The sequence below is a fragment of the Gobio gobio genome, assembly GCF_949357685.1.
Source record: "Gobio gobio genome assembly, chromosome: 15".
NCBI lineage: Eukaryota > Metazoa > Chordata > Actinopteri > Cypriniformes > Gobionidae > Gobio > Gobio gobio.
The window spans coordinates 48,185,847-48,211,233 of record NC_137108.1 but is presented as its reverse complement, the minus strand read 5'-3'; the positions used below and the strand labels follow the sequence as shown (position 1 = coordinate 48,211,233).

Sequence of the window (25,387 nt, the reverse complement as noted above, 5' to 3'; positions counted from 1 at the left end):
GTTGGTGAGTTCTTTTCAAGTGAAGTCTGTTCAAGTCAAGTCCTTGTTTGTTAATAAACTACACTTGGGTTCATAAATCTTGCCTCCATTGGATCACTCCATTACATCGGCAAAATTGCAAGTAGTGATGGCAAAATGAGGCTTCCTGAACCACTGAGACCTTGCAGCCCATTGCTTCACCAAAAGGTTCGTAAGCTTCATTTATCATTGCTCACTAGTGACACCTAGCTACTGTGCAAAGAAGTAGCAGACTGGCCTGCACAGAGTCCTGACCTCAACCCGTTAGAACACCTTTAGGATGAATTAGAGCAGAGACTGAGAGCCAGGCCTTCTCGTCCAACATCAGTGCCTGACCTCACAAATGCGCTTCTAGAAAAATTCCCATAAACACACTACTAAACCTTGTGGAAAGTCCTTCCCAGAAGAGTTGAAGCTGTTATAGCTCCTAAGGGTGGGTCAACTCCATATTAAACCCTACAGATTAAGAATGGGATGTCATTAAAGTTCATGTGCATGTAAAGGCAGGCGTCCCAAAACTTTTGGCAATAGAGTGGTGCAGGCAGTTAGCATTGCACTGGTTCCCTCAAGAAAAACCTGATATGATTTTTCCATAGTCTTTTGGATTATCGCTAAAAACAAGCTCTGTTAGCAACCAATTAACAGCTTAAAAAATCCATTGTCTTTGGGACGAGGGAACCGGAAGTGCTAAAATCCTACAAAGGGATGCCATCTGCACCACTCTATATAGTGTATGTTTCTTGGAGGCATCTTGTTTCTGGGAAAGGGTTGATTGATCCTTGGAAAAGGTTCAAATAAATGTTATTTGAGCATCTTGCCCCTGAGAAAGAGTTGATTATCAACTGGCAGGATTCCATAATTAAAGAGAAAGATTAAACATTGGGAAACAGGTGGGGTGAAGCGTGGTCATATAGCCAAACAGCAGTTAAGAAAAATGTATAAGAATATAACCCTGGCCAGAGACAAATTCAGATGCCCTGACTGACATCTCTACATTGTTCCTTTGTTCAATAAAGTCTAATTTGATTTCTGAAAATCAATTCATTTGCAAGAAAAAGAAGACTTTTTTTCCACGACACTTTCTTACTAAATATCACTATGAGCATGCATATGATATTTAACATTGCCTAAATGCAATTGTTTTCATCTACCCATATTTGTAAATTAGGAGTAATAACATCCTTTAAAATGTCTATATTAAAATGTTGGACTTACAAATATTATGGAATATTTTCCCATGAGATTGTGTCATAAAATGTGGCAACGTTGTTTTTTTGCCAAGTATATTGTAACTTTAAGCCAAAGAATGCTGAAGGTTTGACTCTGCAAACCACAAGAAGTTCTTGGAAAAGATTTCAGGTTTTGGCTTAGAGGATTTCTTCTCACATAGTTTGTTCATGCTTATTGGAAATTGTTTTTCTTTTTTTTTTTGAGATTGCAAATATAAATCAACGTTATATTTATATCTATATATTTATACTGAAATGTAAAGTCACTGTGTGTGTGTGTGTGTGTGTGTGTGTGTGTGTGTGTGTGTGTGTGTGTGTGTGTGTGTGTGTGTGTGTGTGTGTGTGTGTGTGTGTGTGTGTGTGTGTGTGTCTGTGTTTAATATCAGGTTGCTCCAGTTACATTGTCACTGAAATACTGTAAACCACTTTGAATAGTTGCATCTGACAAATGACAGCTTGCTTTTTACTTTCTTACTAAATATAACTAGCACGCACATGATATTTAACATTGCCTAAATGCAATTTTATTTATCTAACACAAATATCCCAACATTTGTAAACTAGGAGTAATAGCATCATTTAAATCAAATCAAATCAAATAAGTGCATGTGATCAACACTAATTGAGGCATTTCTGTAATGCCAGAAAGTGCACAGTAAAACAGAATTATATTAAATGAAAACTATCTATATTCCTATTTTGTACGGTGAAATGCATTCATTCTCTATGGAATATTTTCCTGTGAGACTCTCATAAAATGTGGCAATGTTCATATTTGTTCATGTTCATTTACCGTCAGGCTGATGTTGTACATACCAATGGTTGTGAAGTGACTTACCTGTTTTAAAGTAAAGGTAAACTAAGTCAGAACTGTGAGTAATCTGGGAGTGACTGGATGAGGTTTGGGCATGTAAGTGTGAACGCATCATACAGTAGGACTGATGTGATCGGAGCGTTGCACTGCCTTTGGGTTTGTGCCATAATTGAGTCAGGGTTAGGGTTCGATTAAATTAATTTCCAGCTGAAGTTTTGCAGTAATTTGTGGCAACTATACAGTATATATATATATTAAAAAGGTTGTACTATTGTACTTACAAAGACCAGCATCTAGCCTATTAAATGTTTTAGATCCCCTTACACTAAACCTACCCATCACACAAACATTTCTGAATTTTTACATTTTAGAAAAACATCACTATGATTTATAAGCAGTTTTCCTCACGGGGACCAAAAAATATCCCCACAAGCACAAGGATTATGAATATTGCCATATATTTGTCCTCATAACGTAGGGTTTACCTGAACCACACACACATGCTTGTTTCACTATATAAGTGAGGACACTGCATACACTTCCATTGATTTTTACATCAGGTTTATGATATTTTTGTATCACCAAACTTCAATGTCCTCACTTGTCGGTTATAATATTTATCGTCATAATATTTCACTATATAAGTTATCACATTTGATCCTCACAAGTTTAGAAATGCTGCACGCACACAAACGCGCACGCACAGACACACACACACACACACACACACACACACACACACACACACACACACACACACACACACACACACACACACACACACACACACACACACACACACACACACACACACACACACACACACACACACACACACACACACACACACACACACACACACACACACACACACACACACACACACACACACACACACACACAAACAAACAAACACACAAAATAAAATGTGTTGGACAGACATTAAAAAAAAATCTCTCTTACGCCATCTAGTGATGAAAATGTGTGAATGAACATGACTCAATCATGTCAGGTCACTCTCATTCAGTGTCAATATAGGCAGATCAATAATATTATTGTTGAATATTAAGTGTCCCAACTAAGCAAGCCAGAGACAACAGTGGCTAGGAACCCAAACTCCATCAGGGGACAGAATCTAGAAAAAAACAATAGGGTAGAAACCAGGCTCCATCGGGGGCCAGTTCTCCTCTGGCCAACGAACGAACAGTGTATGATTATGATTCATGCAGCATTACAGGCCAAAAGTCAGATTGGACCAGATCATTCAGAATATTTATCCAGTTCCATCTGGATGAAGATCAAAGTTTTCACGCCGGAGATGTGTTTTTTGGCATGGTTGCCTACCAAAAGGTTGCCTACTCGCATTCCCGGGGCTAAATATCACATAATTGGGGTCGCTTCATCGCGGGATGAAAAAACAGAAAAAACAGCCCGCGGCAAAACCACAGACTTGGCAACACTTCCGCTGCCTCGCTAGTGTTGCTGAGAAAGATGAGACGTATACAGTGATGTAAGACCTGGCTCTGTTGTGGCTCTCAGCAAGTGGAAAAGCAAACGGTTCTTAGAAGGCTCCTTAGTCGAACCAACTATGAACTGGGACTAGCTCTGGCTCTGAATTAGCTCTAGCACTGCCTTGGTGGAAAGGGGGTATGAGTGTTTCCCTGGTTCTTGTCTCTTGGTTTTTGAATTTCTTGCCACCCTGCCTTGTTTGCTTGTTTGGATTGCCTGCCTGGATATTGACTTATTGCCTGTATTTTGGATACAGTGTCCCCAATGTGTTTGGATTGTCCCTTTAATAAAAGCTGCATTTGGATCTCCAAGCCTTCGTGTCGGAGCAGTGTTGGGCACATGAGTGCTGAACGGCCACTGATGGTCTGGAGCTCACATCTGCGAAAAGTGTCTAACAAATTGTCAAATATGAGCTATGTTTATATATATAAGTTGTATATTTGAGGTCTAAATAACTACATTCTTGCCTAAAAAACTCTTCCGTGACACAATAACAGTGGTATTTGTAAAGCGATGGTGGTTTGCTTGTCCGTCATGACACTCTGAGAAATGCTGCAAGCGGAGTGATACAAACAGTGAAACGGTTCCCGTGCTGATACTGGGGGAATATTGTGTGGCTGGAAAAGGCTGAATCAAGGACCAGAACAACCTGATGAATAAATATAAGTAGCATACAAAACAGATTAATACAAAAAAATATTTTTACATTCTTTGTGTCTTGTACAGAACTGCATCAAGAATCTTAAATAACTCTGTTAAAGTAAATGCACACAGACAATTTCACTGAATGATTTACTAGTGATTTTATTTATCTGAGGAACACCTAGATAAATAATCATCTAGACTTGTCATCATCATCATCATCATCATCATCATCATCACTATATTGAAGGAGAACAGACACGTCCATAGAACAGAATGGCATTGGAGGGATTATGCCGGATGAAGAAAAGGAACGGGTGGTCTGTGTTAAAGATTTTTGGGGGTGAGGTTGAAGGCATTGAGGATGTCACACCGACATTGGCGGTGGCTGCAGCCGCTTCGGTTCCTTCCTCGTTGACTTCAACAAAGGCTTTATGAATCACATTCGACAGCACCAGGTCTTTGGTGGAGGTCATGCCTGAAAGGTTCACCTTCTTCTCGTCAAAAACATCCTCCATTCCCATGCTGATCAAAAGAGCCTTCATGTTGTCGTAGGTTTCTTGCATCTTAAATTTTGGCAGAGACACTTCAACCTCTTGTTGACGCATGTTGCTGGGTTTGGTCCACTCCATGAGCTTCTCGTAGGTCAGTGCCTTTTCAAGCTGAACCTTGAACGTCATTACGTAATGAGTGATTTTTCTGGATATGAGAAGAGCAGGAGAAATGCAAAGCAAGTGTCTCAGAACTGGGGAAGATGCAACGTGTAGAAGTGAAATGCACTGATCTAACAGCATCTGATGTATGGCATTGTGAGGGGAAGGAGTACAGTGAGAAGTGTCTGGTCCCCGCTTACCCATTTTCCACCTGAATGGTTCACGTTCTGGAGCCAGAGCCTGTTCTCGGCCAGGCGAACTGGAGCCTGTCGTGTGTTTCCACAGACTTGAGCAATGAATGTTACAGTAATGCTGCCAGTGCTACGTGTTGTTTACCTGACTATAATATAACCAGTTTAAGATCAAACTGTTTGCGTCTATGTTCTTTTGCTGTTCACGCAGCTCCCATAAACTCCCAGTACTGTGATCTGTCCTCTTCAGAGATATTTACATATTTCAGTGGTTGGAAAAATTCTTATATAGGGACGAATAAGTGCTGAATTTTTGCTTGATAAATTCAATTCAATTCAATTCAAATTTATTTGTATAGCGCTTTTCACAATACACATTGTTTCAAAGCAGCTTTACAGAAAGTGCATTTCATAAATGTACATTGAAAAATGTTAGAAAGAGAATGTTAAAGAAAAATGTTAGAATTAGTTAATCAATCATGTATTATTTTAGGCCATAACAACGCTGGCGTTGAGTCGTCTCTTCACAGGCGTCGAGTCGTCTCATCACAGGGGCATCTGAAGTCTCCATGAGAGGCTGGATACAAACTGGAGCTGAAGAACTAGTTACCTCGGGACTAGTGTCCCGAGATAACAACAGAAAAGCAGATGGGAAATAATTTGCATAGCTGCTGTTCAGAATATTAATGCTTTTGATCCGATTTAACTGTAGTATAAAACGTATTTATAATGTGAATTGCTAAATGTGAAAATGCCCTCCCTCCTTTAGTGGACTTAGATATCCTAGGAATGACCAGAAGCCTCGAGTTTAGTGATCTTAAAGAGCGCGATGGATTGTAGGGCGATAGAAGATCCGTTTAATAAATATGTCATGAATTCACACACCATTGTGAGATGTAGGCTAATATAAAATCTTTTATTAACTCTATACACTGTCCCATGGTCAAAATCCTTCAGTCGACAAGTACTTCATTCGACCTTAACACTTTTTGTGGGGGATTTTGTAGAAATAAGGTCATCATTCAAGAGTTAAACAGAACAGATGGGAAAATATGTTGTGAACTTGTACAATCAATGCCAAGTACGGTCAGTATTCTTAAAGTTATGGAGGACAGAACTATACATAAGTATAGCATGGAAAACTAAACATTGAACTAAAATAATAATTTTTACATTCGTTGTGTCTTGTACAGAACTGCATCAAGAATCTTAAATGACTCTATTAAAGTAAATGCACACAGACAATTTCCCTCAATTATTTACTAGCGATTTTATTTATCAGAGGAACACAATCATCTAGAATGATCACTTCATCATCACTATCTTCAAGGAGAACAGAAGCGTCCACTAAACAGAATGACATTGGAGGGATTATGCCGGGTGAAGTAAACGGGTGGTTAAAGGTTCTGCGTTAAAGATTTTTGGGGCTGAGGTTGAGAGCATTGCGGTCAAGTTCTGCCTTACATGACCATAAACCTGCCCATCACACAAAACTTTCAGAATTTTTACATTTTATAAAAACATCATGTAGTATGATTTATAAGCAGTTCCCTTTCAAAAGCTACACTCAATGCTGCATTTGCTTATGCAAATGGGAATGTCTTTGACATAACCAGCTATGAAAATGGTGTGAAAACACTAGGGTGACCACCCGTCCCGCTTTGCGTTGTACCGCACAGCATTTTCACCCCTTGTCCCGCACGTCGCATATTGAGAAAATGTCCCGCATTTTCATTTGTCTGTTGGTTTTTAATGATCATATTAAGAAAACATGCATGCATTATTTTGCTTTTTTTAAGGAAGCACTTTATTTATTCTTTTCGCGGCATACATTTTCACCTATATTTATTAGCTTCATATAGCCTAGTAACATCCCGCCTAACACAAATACAACAGCTGTTTTCAAATCCTATCCAGTGGTTGAAAAGAAAGGAGCAAACACGGTCACTAGTAGGTTGTGACGGCTGTCAATCAAAATGTGGAGCGGTGATTCATTCCATGTGTTCCCTGTCAGAGAACAAATGGATAATTCGGTAAATTAAAATTTTACAAGTCGGCATAACGGCAAAAAAAAAGAGAGAACATTTTCTTTTAGAAAAGACTGGGCTAGGACATATATCTGAGTGAGGCCATTAGAAGGGGATACTGAAAGAGTGTTTTGCAGTCTATGTAAAAGCAGACTGTCAATGAACTAATTTCATGTTGTTTTATATTTGATTTGTTCATCATTTATTTTGTTGGATTTTAGTTGGACTTGGTCAGAACTGTTTCAAAAATAGTTATCTACATGATGCCTGCTGCCTTTGGGCTCAGTGATGTTGAATTTAAATGACAAAATGCAAAATAAAGACACGTTATGTTCCATTGCAATGGAACAATGCAATGGTGTTTTCTGGAAGGGACTAAAGAACAAAGTCAGCTGAAAGGTAGAATACAAATGTTTTTATTAAGTTAGACAGACATTATATAACAGTTTCAGGTTATGTTTTAGTGTTGGTAACATGTCCCACATTTGGTTTGTTTGATGGTGGTCACCCTAGAAAACACGTCAATGAAATTGACCCGGAGGTATTTATAGCCTCGGCTGGTGACGTCACCGGGCGCACCTGCTGCACGAGGCTATAAATAGATGAGCTTCAGCTGAAGCAGCAAACCAGGTCTTTTTGTTTTCAGACCAACTCTGTGTTATAGTGTGTTACGAAGTCTCTGAAAAAAAAATCTCCCTCTTTCAAGACTCAACTCGAGATCTTTGTTAGGAGTTAGTTTTCAACATGGCAGTGTGCAGATTTCTCTCTCTCTTTCTCTGTTACAAAGAAACATTAGTGGAAAGAGTTCTAGTTAAATTTAATCAGTTGGAAACGAGTCAGCAGAGTAAAACGCTGTATATCCATGTTCTCTTTCAAATAAAAGAACTGGATGCGCACGTTTATTGCTGTGTGTGTTTGGGGAAGAGCATGCGGTCGCTGCATTGAGTCAGACGAGTGCGAGCATTGCGAGCCTTTACAGTCAGAATGCTTTATGCTCGTCTGGGCTACTTTCAGTCCGCACCCGTGTTGGGAGCTCTCGAATGGGTTTGTTGACAAGCAAGAGACGGGTCCGTCCCTTTCGCTTGCTCGCTCACCAAATGCATGTTTCCCCGCGTGATCCCGAAGCGCGCTCCGGCGTTTCTTCGGCTCGCGCGGGGAATGATGATGAATCTCTGGGTCCGCGGACCTCGAGCAGCCGCCTGCAATCGTTCCTCACATGGTAGTGAATCCATACGAAGAATTTATCGAGGTGGTTGTTCGCGCGGTGGCCAGGGCAGTTTGTCTGGTACCGTGAATGAGAGATCCCCGAACGCAGTGAGCTTGAGGTTTCTATCTAGAAAAAACATTTACTTCACGTGTTTTTGTACCCTTTGACGTCGACATTTTCGACTATCATGGGTGCGAAATCGCGTGGATATGTGAGAACACCCCAGGTGGGAGACGCTCACGAGCTATCTCTCGCCTGGGTCTGCATTTTCATTAAAGAGACATACCTCCCCACGAAGCCATGTAGAAAATAAACGTCGCCTGTCGTCAGGGCCGGCCCAAGCCTTTATGGGGCCCTAAGCAGAATTTTATTTGGGGCCCCTCGGTGTTACCAATACGATTGACTATTGTAAAAGTTATAAATTAGAATCAGCGTTAGCTATAGTACAGGGTTTAAGTTAAATAAAGTTATGAAACTTAACTTTGCCCTTGGCCAAATTGATTTGCTCTAGAACAAGTAATAGATTTATAGGACCAAGATTGCCTGCTTGATATACCAAAAATGAATTATACCTCATGTTTAAATTCACTACATAAGAGTCAGCGGCAAATTCCCAAAGACTGGCCAATATAAAGCTGTCCACAGCGGGCATATGAGTGCTGAACGGCCACTGACGGTCCGGAGCTCACATCTGCGAAAAGCGTCTAAACAAATTGTCAAATATGAGCTATGTTTACAGTTAAAAATAAATAACTACATTCTCGCCTTCCGTGTCACAATAACAGTGGTATTTGTAAAATAATGGTGTTTTGCTCATTGGCCATGCCACTCTGAGAAATGCTGCAAGCGGAGTGATACAAACAGTGAAAAGGTTCCTGTGTACAATGCGTGCGTGCGTGGGTCCGTCCGTGTCCTCTGGTGGACCAACAATGAAACGCCAACACTCATAATGTGGTTGTTTCGTTCGTTCGTTTTTTTTTTATATTAATTTATCGGCCATCATAAATGCCGATACCAATAGTTTGGAAAATGCCTAATATCGGCAGGCTGATATTATCGGTCAGGCTCTAGTGTGTGTGTATAAGTCACCTTCCAGCTAGCCCACCCCGCTACGGGTAAGCCTCAGCCATTTTAATTTAATTTGTGTTCACATACACGCTGTCTTATACTAACGTGAGTGACGCTCAGCATTGCAACCGTAACCTGAGTTTTATCTATTTATGTGAACTTAATAAACCCATTTTTTGTACCGATATCCACGTCTCTTTGCCTTCCATGGTAACGAACCTGTGCGCCCTTTTCCAATGGGTAGTTATTTCCCCTTTCTCTGAAAAGGGGTGGCGTAATCAGCTTATTACTTAGTGTTACCACCGAAGAGTTGGTGTTTGTCATCTAATTCCTCCCCACCACCTCGCCACACTAGCATACAAAACAGATTAATCCCAAAAAATATTACTTTTTTTTTTGTCTTGTACAGAACTGCATCAAGAATCTTAAATGACTCTGTTAAAGTAAATGCACACAGACAATTTCACTGAATGATTTACTAGTGATTTTATTTATCAGAGGAACACAGTCATCTAGAATGATCCCTTCATCATCACTATCTTCAAGGAGAACAGACGCGTCCATAGAACAGAAGGGCATTGGAGGGATTTTGCCGGATGAAGAAAAGGAACGGGTGGTCTACGTTAAAGGTTGCTGGGGGTGAGGTTGAGGCCATTCTGGTTAAGTTCCTGATGGCGCCGGTGGCTGCAGCCTCTCTGGGTCCTTTCTCGTTGAATTCAGCAAAGGGTTTATGAATCCACTTCGACAGCACCAGGGGCCCGTTCTTCGTACCTCGCTTAATACATCTAAGATGATTTGACAGATCCCAGATCTTTTAATCGTGATAACTGATCTCTGGCTAATTTGGTTCTTCAGACGAATTTGCGGATTGGATTAAAATATCAGGATTAAATGATCACAGATCACAGCGCGTTCTTGTGTTCCCTGAAGAGGGCAGATGCATCGATACTCGAAACCACGATCAGCAATGCAGCGATAGGTTGGCGTCAAGACAGCAACGTAATGACATCATATAATTAAAAAAGCCACCTGGCAAAAAAACTTGACAAATTATACAATAAAAACCCCACGAATTTCTGGACCTTTATAAGGACACAGCCAAACCACCAAACCAACATAAAAGTTATGATAGATAAATGATAAATGTTTTTTTTTTTTTTAACATGATTACCAATTATTTATATTCACGATTTTATACAGTATTTGTACACCCTTTACATTTTTATTTAAATGTTGTAATTAAATTTTTAATTCAATTTGGAGCAGATTTGTAACGTGACAGTATTAAAGTTTCTTAAGGGTCAAGATCAAATTCTCTGCATCTCTTGCGCTGCATCAAGCCATCCCATAATATCTGTCATCACTTAAATTAATGCACGGCTCAGAGTAACTGTACAACATGTGTGTAAACCTCCAATAAAATTATAAAGTAATTATTCCATCACAAATAAATCGCTCAATCAAGTGGCTGTGTCTATATTATTATAAACAACATTATAATATTATATACATTCTCATATACATATAGCCTACAATATAACATTTTTATATTATTATTTAAAATTATTATTATTGCCCCTGGTTCAGTAATGAACTCTTGTAATAAAGTAGCAGTGGCTGGGACAGATTTTAAGTATCACCTCAAGATGCAATCTAATCCTGTTTACATGAAATAAGCTGCTCATGAGCAGGTTTAAGCTTACGGACCTGTTACTATGACAGCAAGTCCAGGATGAGCTTCGAAGAACCAAACAATCCGAGATCATGTCAAATCGTCAACAATCAAATCCAGCTAACTGAGTTAGCGACGTACGAAGAACGGGCCCCAGGTCGTTGTTGGGGGACATGTCTGAAAGGTTAAGATTCTGTTGGTCAAAAACATCCACCATTCCCATGCTGGTCGGGCTCCTATTGCTGTCCTTTTTTCCATCCTCCATCGTGAATCTGGGCAGAGACACTTGAACCTCTTGTTGACGCACGTTTCTGGGTATGGTACTCTCCGTGAGCTCGGAGATCAGTGCGTTTTCATGCTGGATAACAAATAGAGACATGTTAATGTGCCAGGCTTTTATATAGTATGATATAGTGAGAATATTGAGACCTCAGATTGTTTTTAATCAATGCACAAATTGTAAAAACCGACAAACCGTATCTGTTCCTGAATTCTGACTGGCTCACCCCTGCCCATGCCTAGAACCGACCCCACTCAGAAAACATATTCAGTGACCATAAACATTTAAGTCAGCTAGAAATTAACTCTAAAGAGGAGCATTTTGGCTAAATAAATGCATCATATTACATATTCAATATCATTTTTAATGTTTTTCAGTGTATAATGCATGTTTGAATAAATAAGTCAAGTTGACAGACACCAAATGTTTAGTTAGGCCTATATTTAAAAAAACAAAAAAACTAATTGGGATAGAAATATAGTATGTAAAGTTAGTATTAGAACTTTATTATTTATAAAAACTTCCTTGTGTGTAATTTAAATGTTTGTATACAAATCCGTTAATTTTAATTATATTAGTCATGTATAGTTCAGCAATAGTTGAGAGATTTTCTCTCTTTGAGAAAATTTGGCCTGCTGTATCTGATTTATATCAGTAATCAATATCGAATCGAAAGCTTGTGAATTGAAATCAAATTGAATCATGAAATGTACCCAGCCCTAAAACCTAGAGCACAAGTTACTTCAGTCCAGTAAGTGTTCTTAAAAATAATAAAGTTATTCTTACATATACCTTATAAAAATCTGATTTCAGAGTGACATTTCAAACAAAAAATAGGTTTTTACAAAAAGGCCTTTTATTCACTAAAAAATATATCAACTATCAGACGACAGATGGCATGTAGTAGATTGTTTGCAACAAGTTTTTCAGCATTTTATTTAGAGGCCTAAGAAATGTGCATCATACATTTTTACAGCAAATATAATACACTATAGCACACTTTTTATTGGGTTAAACGGCACTTATGAATCTGTGCATGTCTCACCTCCAGAAGGCCAGTGGTGTCGTCTTCAATCTCATTAGGAAGGATGATCAACATACTGTGTTTGCCCCCGACATACTTCAGCTCCAGAATCTGACTGTTTATATCTGGGATTGAGGCCAAATGAAACTGCCCTATTTGATGCATCATCTGCACTGGTTTAGTTTGAGTCTGCCAAACATCAGTGAAAATCTTGTGAAACATAATCTTTTCATGACTGTGGATTTTTTTAAAGCATGCAATCTCACCCTGTTCAGCTTAAACTGCCAATCTCCGGTGTTTTCCTTTGGGATTTTCTTCACCCAGGTTCCGTTGAAGTAGATGGCGTTCATCAAGGCCAGTGATGCCGATTTATTGGCGGCTCTCAGTGCCTGCGAATCCTTGATCTTGTCTAAAATACAAATGGACATATTTCATTTTGAGCAGTGATTTGAACTGATTCTCATAGGCCTAAATTAATTGATTAAATCTCTTAACACCATATTTTTACAAAAAAAAAAAAAAAATAGACTAATATATATATATATAAAGTCTTTCTCAAAGTTCTAATGGAAATGTAAACTTGGGCACGGTTGCCTTTTACCGGCCCGAGCGCTATTGTCCCCCCTGCCCACTCCCCTGCTGGCCTGCACTCACATTGCACTTAAAGGGTCATGAAACCCTAAACCAAATTTTCTGATATTTTAACAGAATTATGTGTGTTGAACATCATGGAAGACAATGTTACCATCTGTTAGTTTTGAATGTGGGAGAAAACTAGTTAATTTAAAAAAGAATTTCTCTATATTCAACTTCCTGTTTTAAATTCGTCTTCATGTCAACGTCATAGGTTGTGACATTTTCTTTTAGTACAACGATGATGCGTTTCTTTATTCATGACAGCACGCACTTCATTATTCATGACAGCATGCGTTGATAGGCATTTTCCTCTGACTGGCGCTTCAAACAGATAACACACAGTAAACGAGAGATGCATTAATGGATCAAAAACGAGTGTTTTTCCACTTTGTATGAGTTTCTGCGTTGCCTACGTTCTCTTCAATAGATTCTGAGTCTACGACACAAACAAGTTTCATCCACACTGTGAGTGTAACCGCTCTTCACAGCCATTTAACAGACCAAATGGCTTATCCAACTCCACAAAATAAGCCTCAAAAGTTATCAACATTGTGCAATAGCGTGTTAATATATTTTCGATGCAGAGAACAAATTGCGATTGGCTGTAGGCCTACATTTAATTGTCCATTGAATTATAGCTGTCACAGGTTATATATGCAATTGTGTAACTGTGATCTTACAAAACCATGTGTATATTGTGTTGCGTATAACTTAATGGTCATTTGCAGCATGCATTTGTGGGAAGCTTTGATGCTTTTAATGAGAGCAAAATCAAATGGTCTGAATACTAAAGAAGCCGTTGATGTGCTGTCAGTCTCCCCTCGTCCCCCTGCACTCCGCCGCTAAACCACGCCCACTTTTAAAGCATTTTTCAAAACTGTGGTGAGAATGGACTGTTGCTGAAACAGGGGGTCTCATGACCCTTTAACGTTCATGCTTACGTCATTCACGATGCAAACTTTTGTTTTGAAGAAGACAGGAAGAAAAGCGCTTTCACTAATAAACTGCCTAATAGATTTATCATTTATGCCGTGCAGTGATTTTCACTTGATTGCACTGCAGATTATTATGGATTTACCATTTTGTTATAGGAATTTGCAGCTACAAACTATGAACCGTGCTCTGGCCCTCCTCTTCCAAGTGGGCAAGGGCTGGCTAAAAGAACCACACCCGGGACGGTACGGTGCACTCACACTAGTCAACCAAACCAGACTTTGGGGGTCAAATACGCCCGGGCACTGTTCAGATCGCCTAGTGTGACTACACCCTTAATGGCCAAATAAAAAGTGCATTAAAGTCGAAACTTTATAGATCAACTCAAGAACCCATAAAGCTGAACATGGCCCTTGATAAACCATTTTTCTGAACTTAAAAAGCAGCAAAAAAACAATGCAAGAATTATTTCTGGAATAAATTTATGCTGGATTTCACCAGGTCTTTTTTCCTCCGCCCATTTCTTGATGTTGAAAAGAGCAGCCTCTGGTTCAGTATTGAAGTCCACCTTCTCCAGTCCGGCTTCATAGTATGTTTGCGGCGTCATATATGTTTGCGTCATCATAGTATATGTTTGCATCATCAAGGAATTCCTGTAACATAGCAAACCTATTGAGGTGCAAATGATATTAGAGCTGAGAACATTTCCAGAACCTCGCCCTTTAATAAAATGAGCAAACCTAGGATTATTTGGTTTGAATCTTACCTCAACAAACTCATAGGATTGCTCTCTGTAGAGGAAGTTGGAATGACGCGACACATACTCCTCTCCTGGTTTGTTCAGCCCACTCATATACTTCTTGAAGCTGGAATGAGGTTCTGGAGTCATGTAGTGGGGTTTGCGAGGGCCTTTAAAGCCCAAGACCTGCACAGAATTATTGTTATTAGATAACTCCACTATTCTGAACTGTAAACAATCCAACTTATGTTTTGTATGACAAATTCAGCTTTTAAAGTTTATTCAACTATTTAACATGAAAAAAGTTTGTAAAACTAATTGACCCTAGGTTGAGAAAACTCAAAAATGTTCTGCAGCTGGTTGCCTTAAACTTTTAAGTTTTCTCAACTTTTTTTTTTTTTACAGTGTGATGAGTTCAACGTATACACTACAAAATTCTGGGTTGTTTCAACCCATGTTTGGGTCAAATATGGACAAACCCAACCATTGGTTTACATTTTTCATTCAGTTTTTAACCCAACAGTTAGGTTTGTCCATGTTAGACTCACACATGGGTTGAAACAACCCAGAATTTCCAGAGTGTATTATTAAAGTACAGCATATAATAGTTTAAAATACTGAACCTGATGATGAATCAAACATACAAACATATATAGCCTATATACACATTTTGAATTCAAAACTACTGGCCATAAAACATAACTACATAAGTGTGAGATCACCTTATTCATCTGATCTGCTGTCTTTCCTCTTGCACCGAGCAAAACCATGGCCAGAGCCGAGGAGATGCTGACAGGAGAGTAGAACACATTTTCTGATGGGTTTCCTTCGCTGATCTTCTTGAACAGGTTGAGGAAGAACTGTGTGTTTGCTGCAGTCAACGGCTTCATTTTCACAAGCTGAACAAGAAATAGAAGTAGTTTGAATAACAGCCGAAGATCATCATCATGACACACAATCTAGTTCTGTTAGATCTGTTTTAATCAATAAATTATATTACTGTGTGGGTAAATTGTATACATAAAAGTATATCTAAAAGCATTACCTTGAGTAATCAGCAGAAATTATGAAGTTTCCCAGCGTGTCTGAGGTGAATGAATCTCTGGTGATGGGTGTCGTTCTAATAAATGCTGCCTCACCCTAAAACGGTCGGCGATTAAGCCAAATCTGTTGGTAACATCCCCAGTAATTATTATATTGGTGGAACCTGGAACAGAATCAGAAATTGTGATTCATTATTTGTTCAGCATAAGTAAAAGAAAATAAAGTGTAGCTGAAGAAATTAACCTGAACTCAAGAAAGATGCATGATAATTGTATTAATTTTGGTTTCATAGACCTAAGTCCTAAGCTCGACTCAGACTAAAATGCATGTTTGAGCTGTTTTAACTGAAAGCATAAAATATGTAATAATATGCATAAGATGATGCACATCAGGAAAAGTCTTTTCCTGGTGTAATCTAAACCCTTCCTGTGAAACCAGGCCATAATTAGTCATTCTTAATCATAATGTGTTTACAACCCAATAATGGAATAACCGTTGACGGTTGGAAGTAGGTGTCACTGTGAAACCTTCACAAAACAATAACAACATAATAAAAATGGTGATCTTCACACACACACCCAAAGTACAAATGCCTTTTCATATGTGAAATAATTATAATATAAATATAACCCAAAAATTATGTATAATAATCAATCTGATAATGTATATATTTATTAGGCTATATAATATATGTATTATATATATACAGGACCCATGGTATGGCTCAAATTTTCTTGATTATCATGCAGAAATGAGAGTATCGTTCCTAACCATATCGAAGTGCTTTCCTAACCATATGAAGTGCTTTGAGCGGCTGGTCCTGGAACACCTAAAAGACTCTCTACCATCCACATTGGACTCACACCAGTTTGCCTACCGCAGCAATAGGAGCACAGAGGATGCAGTTTCCATGGCACTGCACTCTGTGCTCACCCATCTGGACCATAAGAACACGTATGCACGCATGCTGTTTGTTGACTTCAGCTCCGCATTCAACACTGTAATCCCATCCAAGTTAATAGCTAAACTTGGAGACCTGGGCATCAACACTTCAATGTGTAACTGGATTTTGGACTTCCTAACTGACAGACCCCAGAATGTTCGTTCAGGATTCACCTGCTCCACATCCATCACACTCAACACTGGTGTACCACAGGGCTGTGTGCTAAGCCCGTTTCTCTACTCCCTCTTCACCGCCGACTGCAAGCCTGTGTATGGATCTAATTCTATCGTCAAGTTTGCGGACGACACTACGGTGATCGGGCTCATCAGCAACAACGATGAGACTGCCTACAGGGAAGAGATCCAGCACCTGGCCACATGGTGCGCTGATAATAACCTGCTCCTCAACACCACCAAAACGAAGGAGCTCATCGTGGACTTCAGGAAAGAGTCAAGAGGCACACACGACACCATCCACATCAATGGAATGGCTGTTGAACGTGTCTCCAGTTTCAAGTTCCTGGGGATCCACATCTCGGCGGACATGTCGTGGACGACCAACACCTCCAGCCTGGTCAAGAAGGCTCACCAGCGCCTCTTCTTCCTGAGGACACTGAGGAAGAATCAGCTCTCCTCTGCTATCCTGGTGAACTTCTACCGCTGCGCAATAGAAAGCATCCTGACCAACTGTGTGGCAGTGTGGTATGGGAGCTGCTCTGTTGCGGAGCGCAAGGCACTGCAGCGGGTGGTGAAAACTGCCCAGCGCATCACAGGGACTCCACTGCCTGCCATCGAGCACATCCAGAGGAAACGCTGCCTGCATCGAGCTCGCAGCATCCTCAAGGACTCCTCTCACCCAGCCCACAGACTGTTTTCTCTCCTGCCCTCCGGCAGGCGTTTCAGGATCCTCCGGACCAGGACCAGCAGACTTAAGAACAGTTTTTTCCCCAGAGCTGTCTCTTTATTGAACTCAAACCCCCGTTGATCCACTTCCCTCATAAACTGATAACTCTCCTACCTCACATCTTCCTTCACTTTGTTATTTGCACTACCGACTGTTTATCACAGTAACAACTGTTTACATATGCATCTTACACTGCCATATCTTAACTGGATTATGCTCATTTGCACTGCCGACTGTATTTATAGTACCAATGTTTACATTTGCATTTTTGCACTGTACTTCTAACTGTAATATGCAACCACTTTCCACTGCACTTTACACTTTTTTTCCGGATAGCTCTGTCCATAATTTATTGCACTACCCTAATCCACTGCTATTCCTCATATTAGCCTAACATATTATTGTATACCTCTATCTGTAAAATTCTGTTTATAGTAATAGCCATCTGTATATTGTATTCATAGTACATATTCACCTGTAAATTCTGTTTATAGTAATAGCCATCTGTATATTTATTCACTGTACATATTCACCTGTAAATTCAGTTCTGTTTATAGTAATAACGTCTCTCTATTTATACATATTTATACATATTCAGTACATATCCATGTCCTGCACTTACGCATCCATTGTATATCCTGCACTTGCTGCTATTGCACTTCTGGTTAGACCTAAACTGCATTTCGTTGCCTTGTACTTGTACTTGTGTAATGACAATAAAGTTGAATCTAATCTAATCTAATCTAATCTAATATCGGCCTAGAAAATCATAACTTTTCATTTTACGTCAGTCTTACTACACAAAATAACTACAGAGAGGAGGAGGAGGAGATGGGGAGGAGAAGGGCTGCCGGAAAAATTAATCAAGGGGATGTCACGGTGTCTGCTGCTTATATAGTACACCCGTGATCAGTGTTCCTCTAATGTTTTTTCTTGCTGAGCAAAACTTTTCTCTATTGGGCGGACATTTTGGTCACCTGAGCAAAAACATCCTTTATATCAGACCTGTACAGCGTACATAAATACTCACAAAAAGTGTTTTCATCATGCCGTTATAACTCTAATTATTAACTTTAATGTGCCATTTCTATTTTATTTAACCCTTGATAACTTAGTGATATATTAAATCAGTGGTTCTCAAAGTGTGGTACGCGTACCACTAGTGGTACTCAGGCTCCCTCTAGTGGTACGCAGAGGAATCACTAAATTAAAGTCGCTGTAAAGGCGATTCTAAAATTTGTTTCTATACTAAACACATTATAAATGTTAGAAATGTATTGCTGAAACACATTACAAACACTGTGAACTGTGTTGTACTAAAAAGGTGGCTCGATGACGCACTGGAGCCACTGAGCCTGGCCCCTCCCCTAACACTATTGAGAATGAGATGTCGTCACGACACAGCGCCCCGCCCCCAAATATCACGGCATCCTCCCCCTTCCGCCATTTTGGGGGTATGCCCGCCAGGTAATGGATTTGGACAGAAACTGGAGAAGAGATATTCTGATGATTATTATGTACATAGTTTTCCAAACTCAACTGAACGTGAAGTTTTAATCCATCCAAGCCAATCTGAGAAAGCAGCGGCTTGTAAACGTACGCCATTATTTCACCACAGGGTGTCAGTCATGGTCTAAACTAATGATCGCGATGCTGAAGTGTGAGACACCTGGGGGCCGTTCTTCGTACCTCGCTTAATACATCTAAGATGATTTGACAGATCCCAGATCTTTTAATCGTGATAACTGATCTCTGGCTAATTTGGTTCTTCAAACGAATTTGCGGATTGGATTAAAATATCTGGATTAAATGATCTAAGATTACTGAGCGTTCTTTTTTTCCCTGAAGAGGGCAGATGCATCGATACTCGAAACCACGATCAGTAATGCAGCGATTGGCTGGCGTCAAGACAACAACGTAATGACATCATATAATTAAAAAGCCACCTGGCAAAAAACTTGACACATAAAACCTCCACGAATTTCTGAACCTTTATAAGGAAACAGCTAAACGACCAAACCAACATAAAAGTTATAGATAAAAATTAAATGTTTTTTTTGTTTTTTTAACATGATTACCAATTATTTATATTCACGATTTTATACAGTATTTGTACACCCTTTACATTTTTATTTCAATGTTGTAATTTAATTTTTAATTCAATTTGAAGCAGATTTGTAACGTGACAGTATTTAAGTTTCTTATGGGTCCAGATCAAATTATCCTCTCTTGCGCTGCATCAAGCCATCCCATAATATCCGTGATCACTTAATGCACGGCTCAGATTAACTGTACATGTGTGTAAACCAATAAAAACAAAATTATATAAAGTAATTATTCCATCACAAATAAATCGCTCAATCAAGTGGCTGTGTCTATAGTATTATACACAACATTACATTCTCATATACATATACAATATAACATTTTTATATTATTATTTAAAATTATAATTATTGCCCCTGGTTCAGTAATGCACTCTTGTAATAAAGTAGCAGTGGCTGGGACAGATTTTAAGTATCACCTCAAGATGCAATCTAATCCTGTTTACATGGAATAAGCTGCTCATGAGCAGGTTTAAGTTTATGGACCTGTTACTATGACAGCAAGTCCAGGATGAGCTTCGAAGAACCAAACAATCCAAGATCACGCCAAATCGTCAACAATCAAATCCAGCTAACTGAGTTAGCGAGGTACGAAGAACGGGCCCCTGATGAATACGAACCTTTATTTATTTGTATTAAACATGTTGATCACTATTCTGTCATTTTTCATTGTCAGTCATTTTACTGTATGTTATAAACATGTTTATGCCCAAAACGTTTAATTAATATTCAAGGTAGGCCTAGTTGACTGTCATTTTCCTCTACTGTGTGCATTACTGTTTAAAGCTACACTGTGTAACTTTTTTAGTTTATTCTTAGCTAAAAACACTTAGTTCTTTCAAAAATATATGTGCTCATTAATGTATATCTACTTCTTTCAAGTATTCTCGTAAGTTTATAATATGCCATTTAAAATACATACGGGTAGGGGTTCGAATGCAGGTCGCCATGTTGCCCCTCCATCTTGAAAGTACATTAGCCAAAGAGGGACATACCTGTAAATTCAAGCTTAGCCTTTCGCGTTTTAACACTCGATGGCACTGTACAAAATTCCCTGCCTCGCGTTTGTGTGCGTCAACTTGTTCAGACTTGTCTGGTGCATGCGCAGAGAGTTTTCATCTCAGCAGCTCCAGTAACAGTTATACAGAGTTTTCCTGGCTTGTTTATTCCTCAAAAGTCTGTTTTTCCTTGTGTGGTATTTGTGCGTTAATAACTCTGTAAGTAATTACAGTTATTGTCATTGTAGATGTTTCAGATTGTGTCATCGTGTAATTCAGTTGATGTCACCTCAGAAGTATTTTTGTGTCAACATACAATAGCGTAATGCTCACCTATTTGAATAATCATTCAGTTATTTTGTTATCAACAATGTTTATTCGTCTATAGAAAATATTTGCTTGTAATGTATGTTGATGGAAATATGTATCAGGTCTGACACCACTGGCCTGCTGAAGCTGTGCACACAACCCGACACCGCTTGTTAGCAGCAGCAGCAGCGGCAGCTCCGCTCCATTGCAGCTGCATTTAGCGCCTATATATGGTACAATAAGCTCTGGTTTACGGTTACATTATTCAAATGTAACTTATAAGTATAGTTATACAGTTCTTAACTGTGTATCTTCTGTCATGTCATTATCATGTATATTTACCATCCTTATTTGTTCTCTCACAGAAACCACATTTATGTATATATCCACGCAAACCTGTTTATGCCTTGCAATTGGATGACTGAATAAACATTACTATCATCAAAGTTCACTCTGGGTTAGCTGCAGTTCTTTCTAGCCGAATAATTAGGCCAGTTGAGTTCCAACCATCCCACTGCGCACAGAATATCCCACAGGCACCGTGTCGAATGTGGACGAGGTCGAACTGGAAGCCATGTTAATCTTGGACTAAATTGGCCACCGTAGGAGTTAAAACGAAATCGGAATTGAGAGGAACAGAAACTAAAATTCACTGGATGGTCATATACCTTTTCACCGCTAGATGGGGGAAAATATCACACAGTGTAGCTTTAAGATTAATTCTGTATTTAACATTGTTAACATTACATTCATTTAAGGCACGTACCGAGCATTCATTCTCCTTAAGAAGGCTGGAATAAAAGCACCAGCGCACACAAACAATCATTTTAATTTTTAGTCAAATTCATTTAAAAATGTAAACTCAACAGGTATAAAATATGATCCGTAAGTGAAAAACACTGCCAATGAGGACGAGCACTGGACTGCTGCAGGATAGTGGGGAGATATATTTATTTATTATTCAAAATGCACAGGAAATATATTTATAGAAACATTTCAGTGCAAGGTGGTAAAGAGTTCGGAGTTCCGCCGTGGCAGCTCGTAGGTCAACGTTTTTGATATCAGCCAGCTTCACTAAATACCTCAGCTTGGGGCTGGTAGTAAGTTTCTCCCTGTAAGAGACCTCTTCTTCTCCATTTCTTCTAAGTTTTCTCGTAATTTATCCGCTTAAACGCCGCGATGATAATTCCTCGAGCCGTCTTTCCTGCTCTGATCTCTGTATCGCTCTTACAATGTTGCCCCTGGTAACCCATAGCGTGGGATCCCAAAAGGGTGGACGGGCTCAGACTCCGCCCAATTTGTCACGTGACAGCAAGCGACCATGACGTATCTCCTCATTCTCAATAACAACTAACGTCATTCGCATCAGGTTCAATCGCGCGTTGCTGTCACTACCGTTAGTTACTACAGCCTACAGTTAGCTAGCTAGTTATGCATTCATCATGTAAATGCATATTACCTAACTGTAAAACCTATAAAAATCTTATAAATCCAAATTGCTGATATCAAGAAGAGGTGGATTAATTTTGTGAACAGCTACCTTGAACACCACCAACACCTGCCTCTGCAGTGATCGTTTTACACCGGATAGTTTTACAAATGTTCATCGGAGACAACTGGGATTCACTGATAATCCACTGCCCGACCGACACAGGACTTCATCCGCCCGTCCCGCCAACATCTGGTGCCATTATTGCAGTACGTGCCACTGGTGGCCATTTGTATTGTGTGCTTCTTACTGCTGCTTTCCCGCTAGTGGGCGTGGTTTCAGCGCAGACAGTGTTTATAATTTAAATTTGGCACACATTTAATAATACATTTTTCTGTGGTGTGACAAACTCTTGTTATTGAATTTTGACTTTAAATATAAATGAATGTTAAAAAAATACATTTAAATTTTATCTTTATTTGAGTAAAGTTTTTTTTTTTTTTTACATTTAAGTACATTACAGTTTTAATTGAACTTTTAGATTAACACATTTTAATTTAATCATTATTTAATCATTTGATTTACCTGTATGTAAGCACAGTGCAGTGTTAATGTACAAACTGTATTTACAATGTTAAAGTGGCTGACAACAAAAAAATATTCCTATTAGGAATAAACTGCCTCGTTTTTGAACAGTGCAGAGCTGGAGCTGAATAGTTAGGCCTACTACACTACTGTATTTTAATGTTGGTCATTATGGTGGTACTTGGAGAGACAAATATTTTGTGAGGTGGTACTTGGTATAAAAAGTTTGAGAACCACTATATTAAATCATTTTCTAAATAAGTTATTTTAGAAGTCACTAAATTAAGCACATGTTAGGTTGACTGAGACTGAGACTGAGACTTTTTTTTACAGTGCTGTTAACTGTACAAGTCTTCTTTACCAAGAAATACTATTACCACAGGACAGTAAAATTCTTTATAATAATCTAATATAATATGAAAATAAACAGTTACACTGAATTTTTTTTTGTACAGTCAATTATTGGCGACAGACAACATTAAACCATCAAATTTAAATGTTTTTTTATTGCTTATGAATTTACAAGATTTTCTATAAGGGGTTTTCAAACTTTTTAATGGAAAGGATCCCTAAATAATCCCTTTGTGAGATCAATTCTTTATTAGGCTTACATTATAAAATAATTATTATAGCCTATAATGCTGATTTGACAGGACTGAATGTTTTAGGCTCTTCCTGAACCTAGAACTTCATGTCATGGTGAGTGATTTTTTGGATATAAGAAGAGCAGGAGAACTGCAAAGTGTCTCAGAACTGGGGAAGAATGCATTGAGTTAACTGCATCTGATGTATGGCATTGTGAGGGGAAGGAGTACAGTGAGAAGTGTCTGGTCCCCGCATACCCATTTTCCACCAGAATGGTTCACGTTCTGGAGCCAGAGCCTGTTCTCGGCCAGGCGAACCGGAGCCTGTCGTGTGTTTCCACAGACTTGAGCAACAAATGTTGATGTAATGCTGCCAGTGCTATGTGTTGTTTACCTGACTATAATATAACCGGTTTAAAATAAAAAAAATAAAAATCTGAGGCAACGTTTGTGGATAGTTTATGTACCTACTTTGGGAACATGACTATCTCTGCGTTGAGGTCGAGACTCACCTACCTTTGGGAAGGCGGAGTCCCCTTACCTATATCCCGATCTAGAGCTATTCCTGCTGGAAAGCAGAATAGAGCTACTTCGGCGAATAGCCAGGGGGACCTGAGGATCATGGTTAAGGCTATCCCACTGAGGCAATCTCCGTAGGCCCCTAATCCCTCTGACGCGCCGCAGCCGGTTGAGTTACCGAGAGAGCGTGCTGGCCACCCTCATGGGCATCCAGTGGTGAGTTTTGGAGATCCAGCAGATGACTGCATGTCGATCACTGCATCAGAAGGGGAGTTTCAGTCATCTGGGGACGAAGACTCGGCTGCGTTGCCTCCCTCTGGGAGAGTGGCTTTGCCCGAGACGGACCCAGAATTGACGGCTATGCTTTCCCGGTTTGCCGAAAAGGTCAGGCTCGTGTGGAATCCTATAGGTTGGATAATTGGCAATCACGGGGCGGCCCGCACTGTGCCCCGCCCCAGTCACCACTTGCTCGACCGGTCAGGCGATGTCCACCACGGTGGTCCAGGAGTGCCATCTCTGGCTCAACCTGGCCGATATGAGGGAGGCTGATAAATATCGGTTCCTGGACTCCCCCATTTCCCAGGTTGGGCTATTCGGCGGAGCGGTCAAGAGCTTCGCCCAACAGTTCTCGGCCGTCCAGAAGCAGACGGAGGCCATCAAACACATCCTACCCTGGCAGGCCACTACGAGTAGCGCGGGAAGGGGGGTGCTGCGGGGGCTTCAGCCCCCCTCGTTATAACATCATGTGGACTAAAATTATATTGTTTTTAAAAACATGAAATGAAATAAAGTAAATTAAAATAGACTGACATAACATACTGTATTTGATATGGGATTAAAATAATGGGCAGTGGATAAGATATGGGCTAAACTGATGAATAATTATTTTAATAATTCCTCAGGAAGTGCTTTCGTCACCGTTACGTCACCTCACCTCGCTCACACTTGTTTGGTCATGGCTAGCAATAAGCAGCAGAAACGCATTTCAGACTTTTTTTTGAGTAACATTACTACTAACACGGTTAAGAAAAGTAAAATTGGGAATTCTTCTCAAATAAAGGATGTAAACAACGACGATGAAACGGCGACTGAATCCGCGCCAAATGCTGACCTTGACACTGACACAAACTCTGTTCAGACATCCGCGAGCAGCGAGGTTTGTGAGCTGGACGTTAACATGGACTCTCACCAGTCTGCTGAGGTCGGGACTAGGGATGCTCATATTGACCGTTTAACCGTTAACGAAATTAATTTTGACCGATTAATACTATCAGTTAAACGGTTTAAAAGTTTTTTTTTTTGCTGCATGGTAACCACATTTTTATA

The 25,387-nt window shown here is 39.6% G+C and overlaps 1 protein-coding gene across 1 annotated transcript; it reads right to left on the bottom strand.

Moving 5' to 3' along the window:
* Positions 1-4,451: 4,451 nt before the first annotated feature.
* Positions 4,452-24,165, bottom strand: LOC307139251 (leukocyte elastase inhibitor-like; the record flags this gene model as incomplete). The annotated part of the gene is made up of 8 exons (XM_079838140.1): positions 4,452-4,874; positions 12,356-12,523; positions 12,601-12,743; positions 14,402-14,556; positions 14,644-14,828; positions 15,365-15,541; positions 15,782-15,849; positions 24,084-24,165. 8 exons carry the CDS (start codon positions 24,163-24,165, stop codon positions 4,452-4,454), a joined length of 1,401 nt encoding a protein of 466 aa, XP_079694266.1.
* Between the last annotated feature and the right edge of the window lie 1,222 nt (positions 24,166-25,387).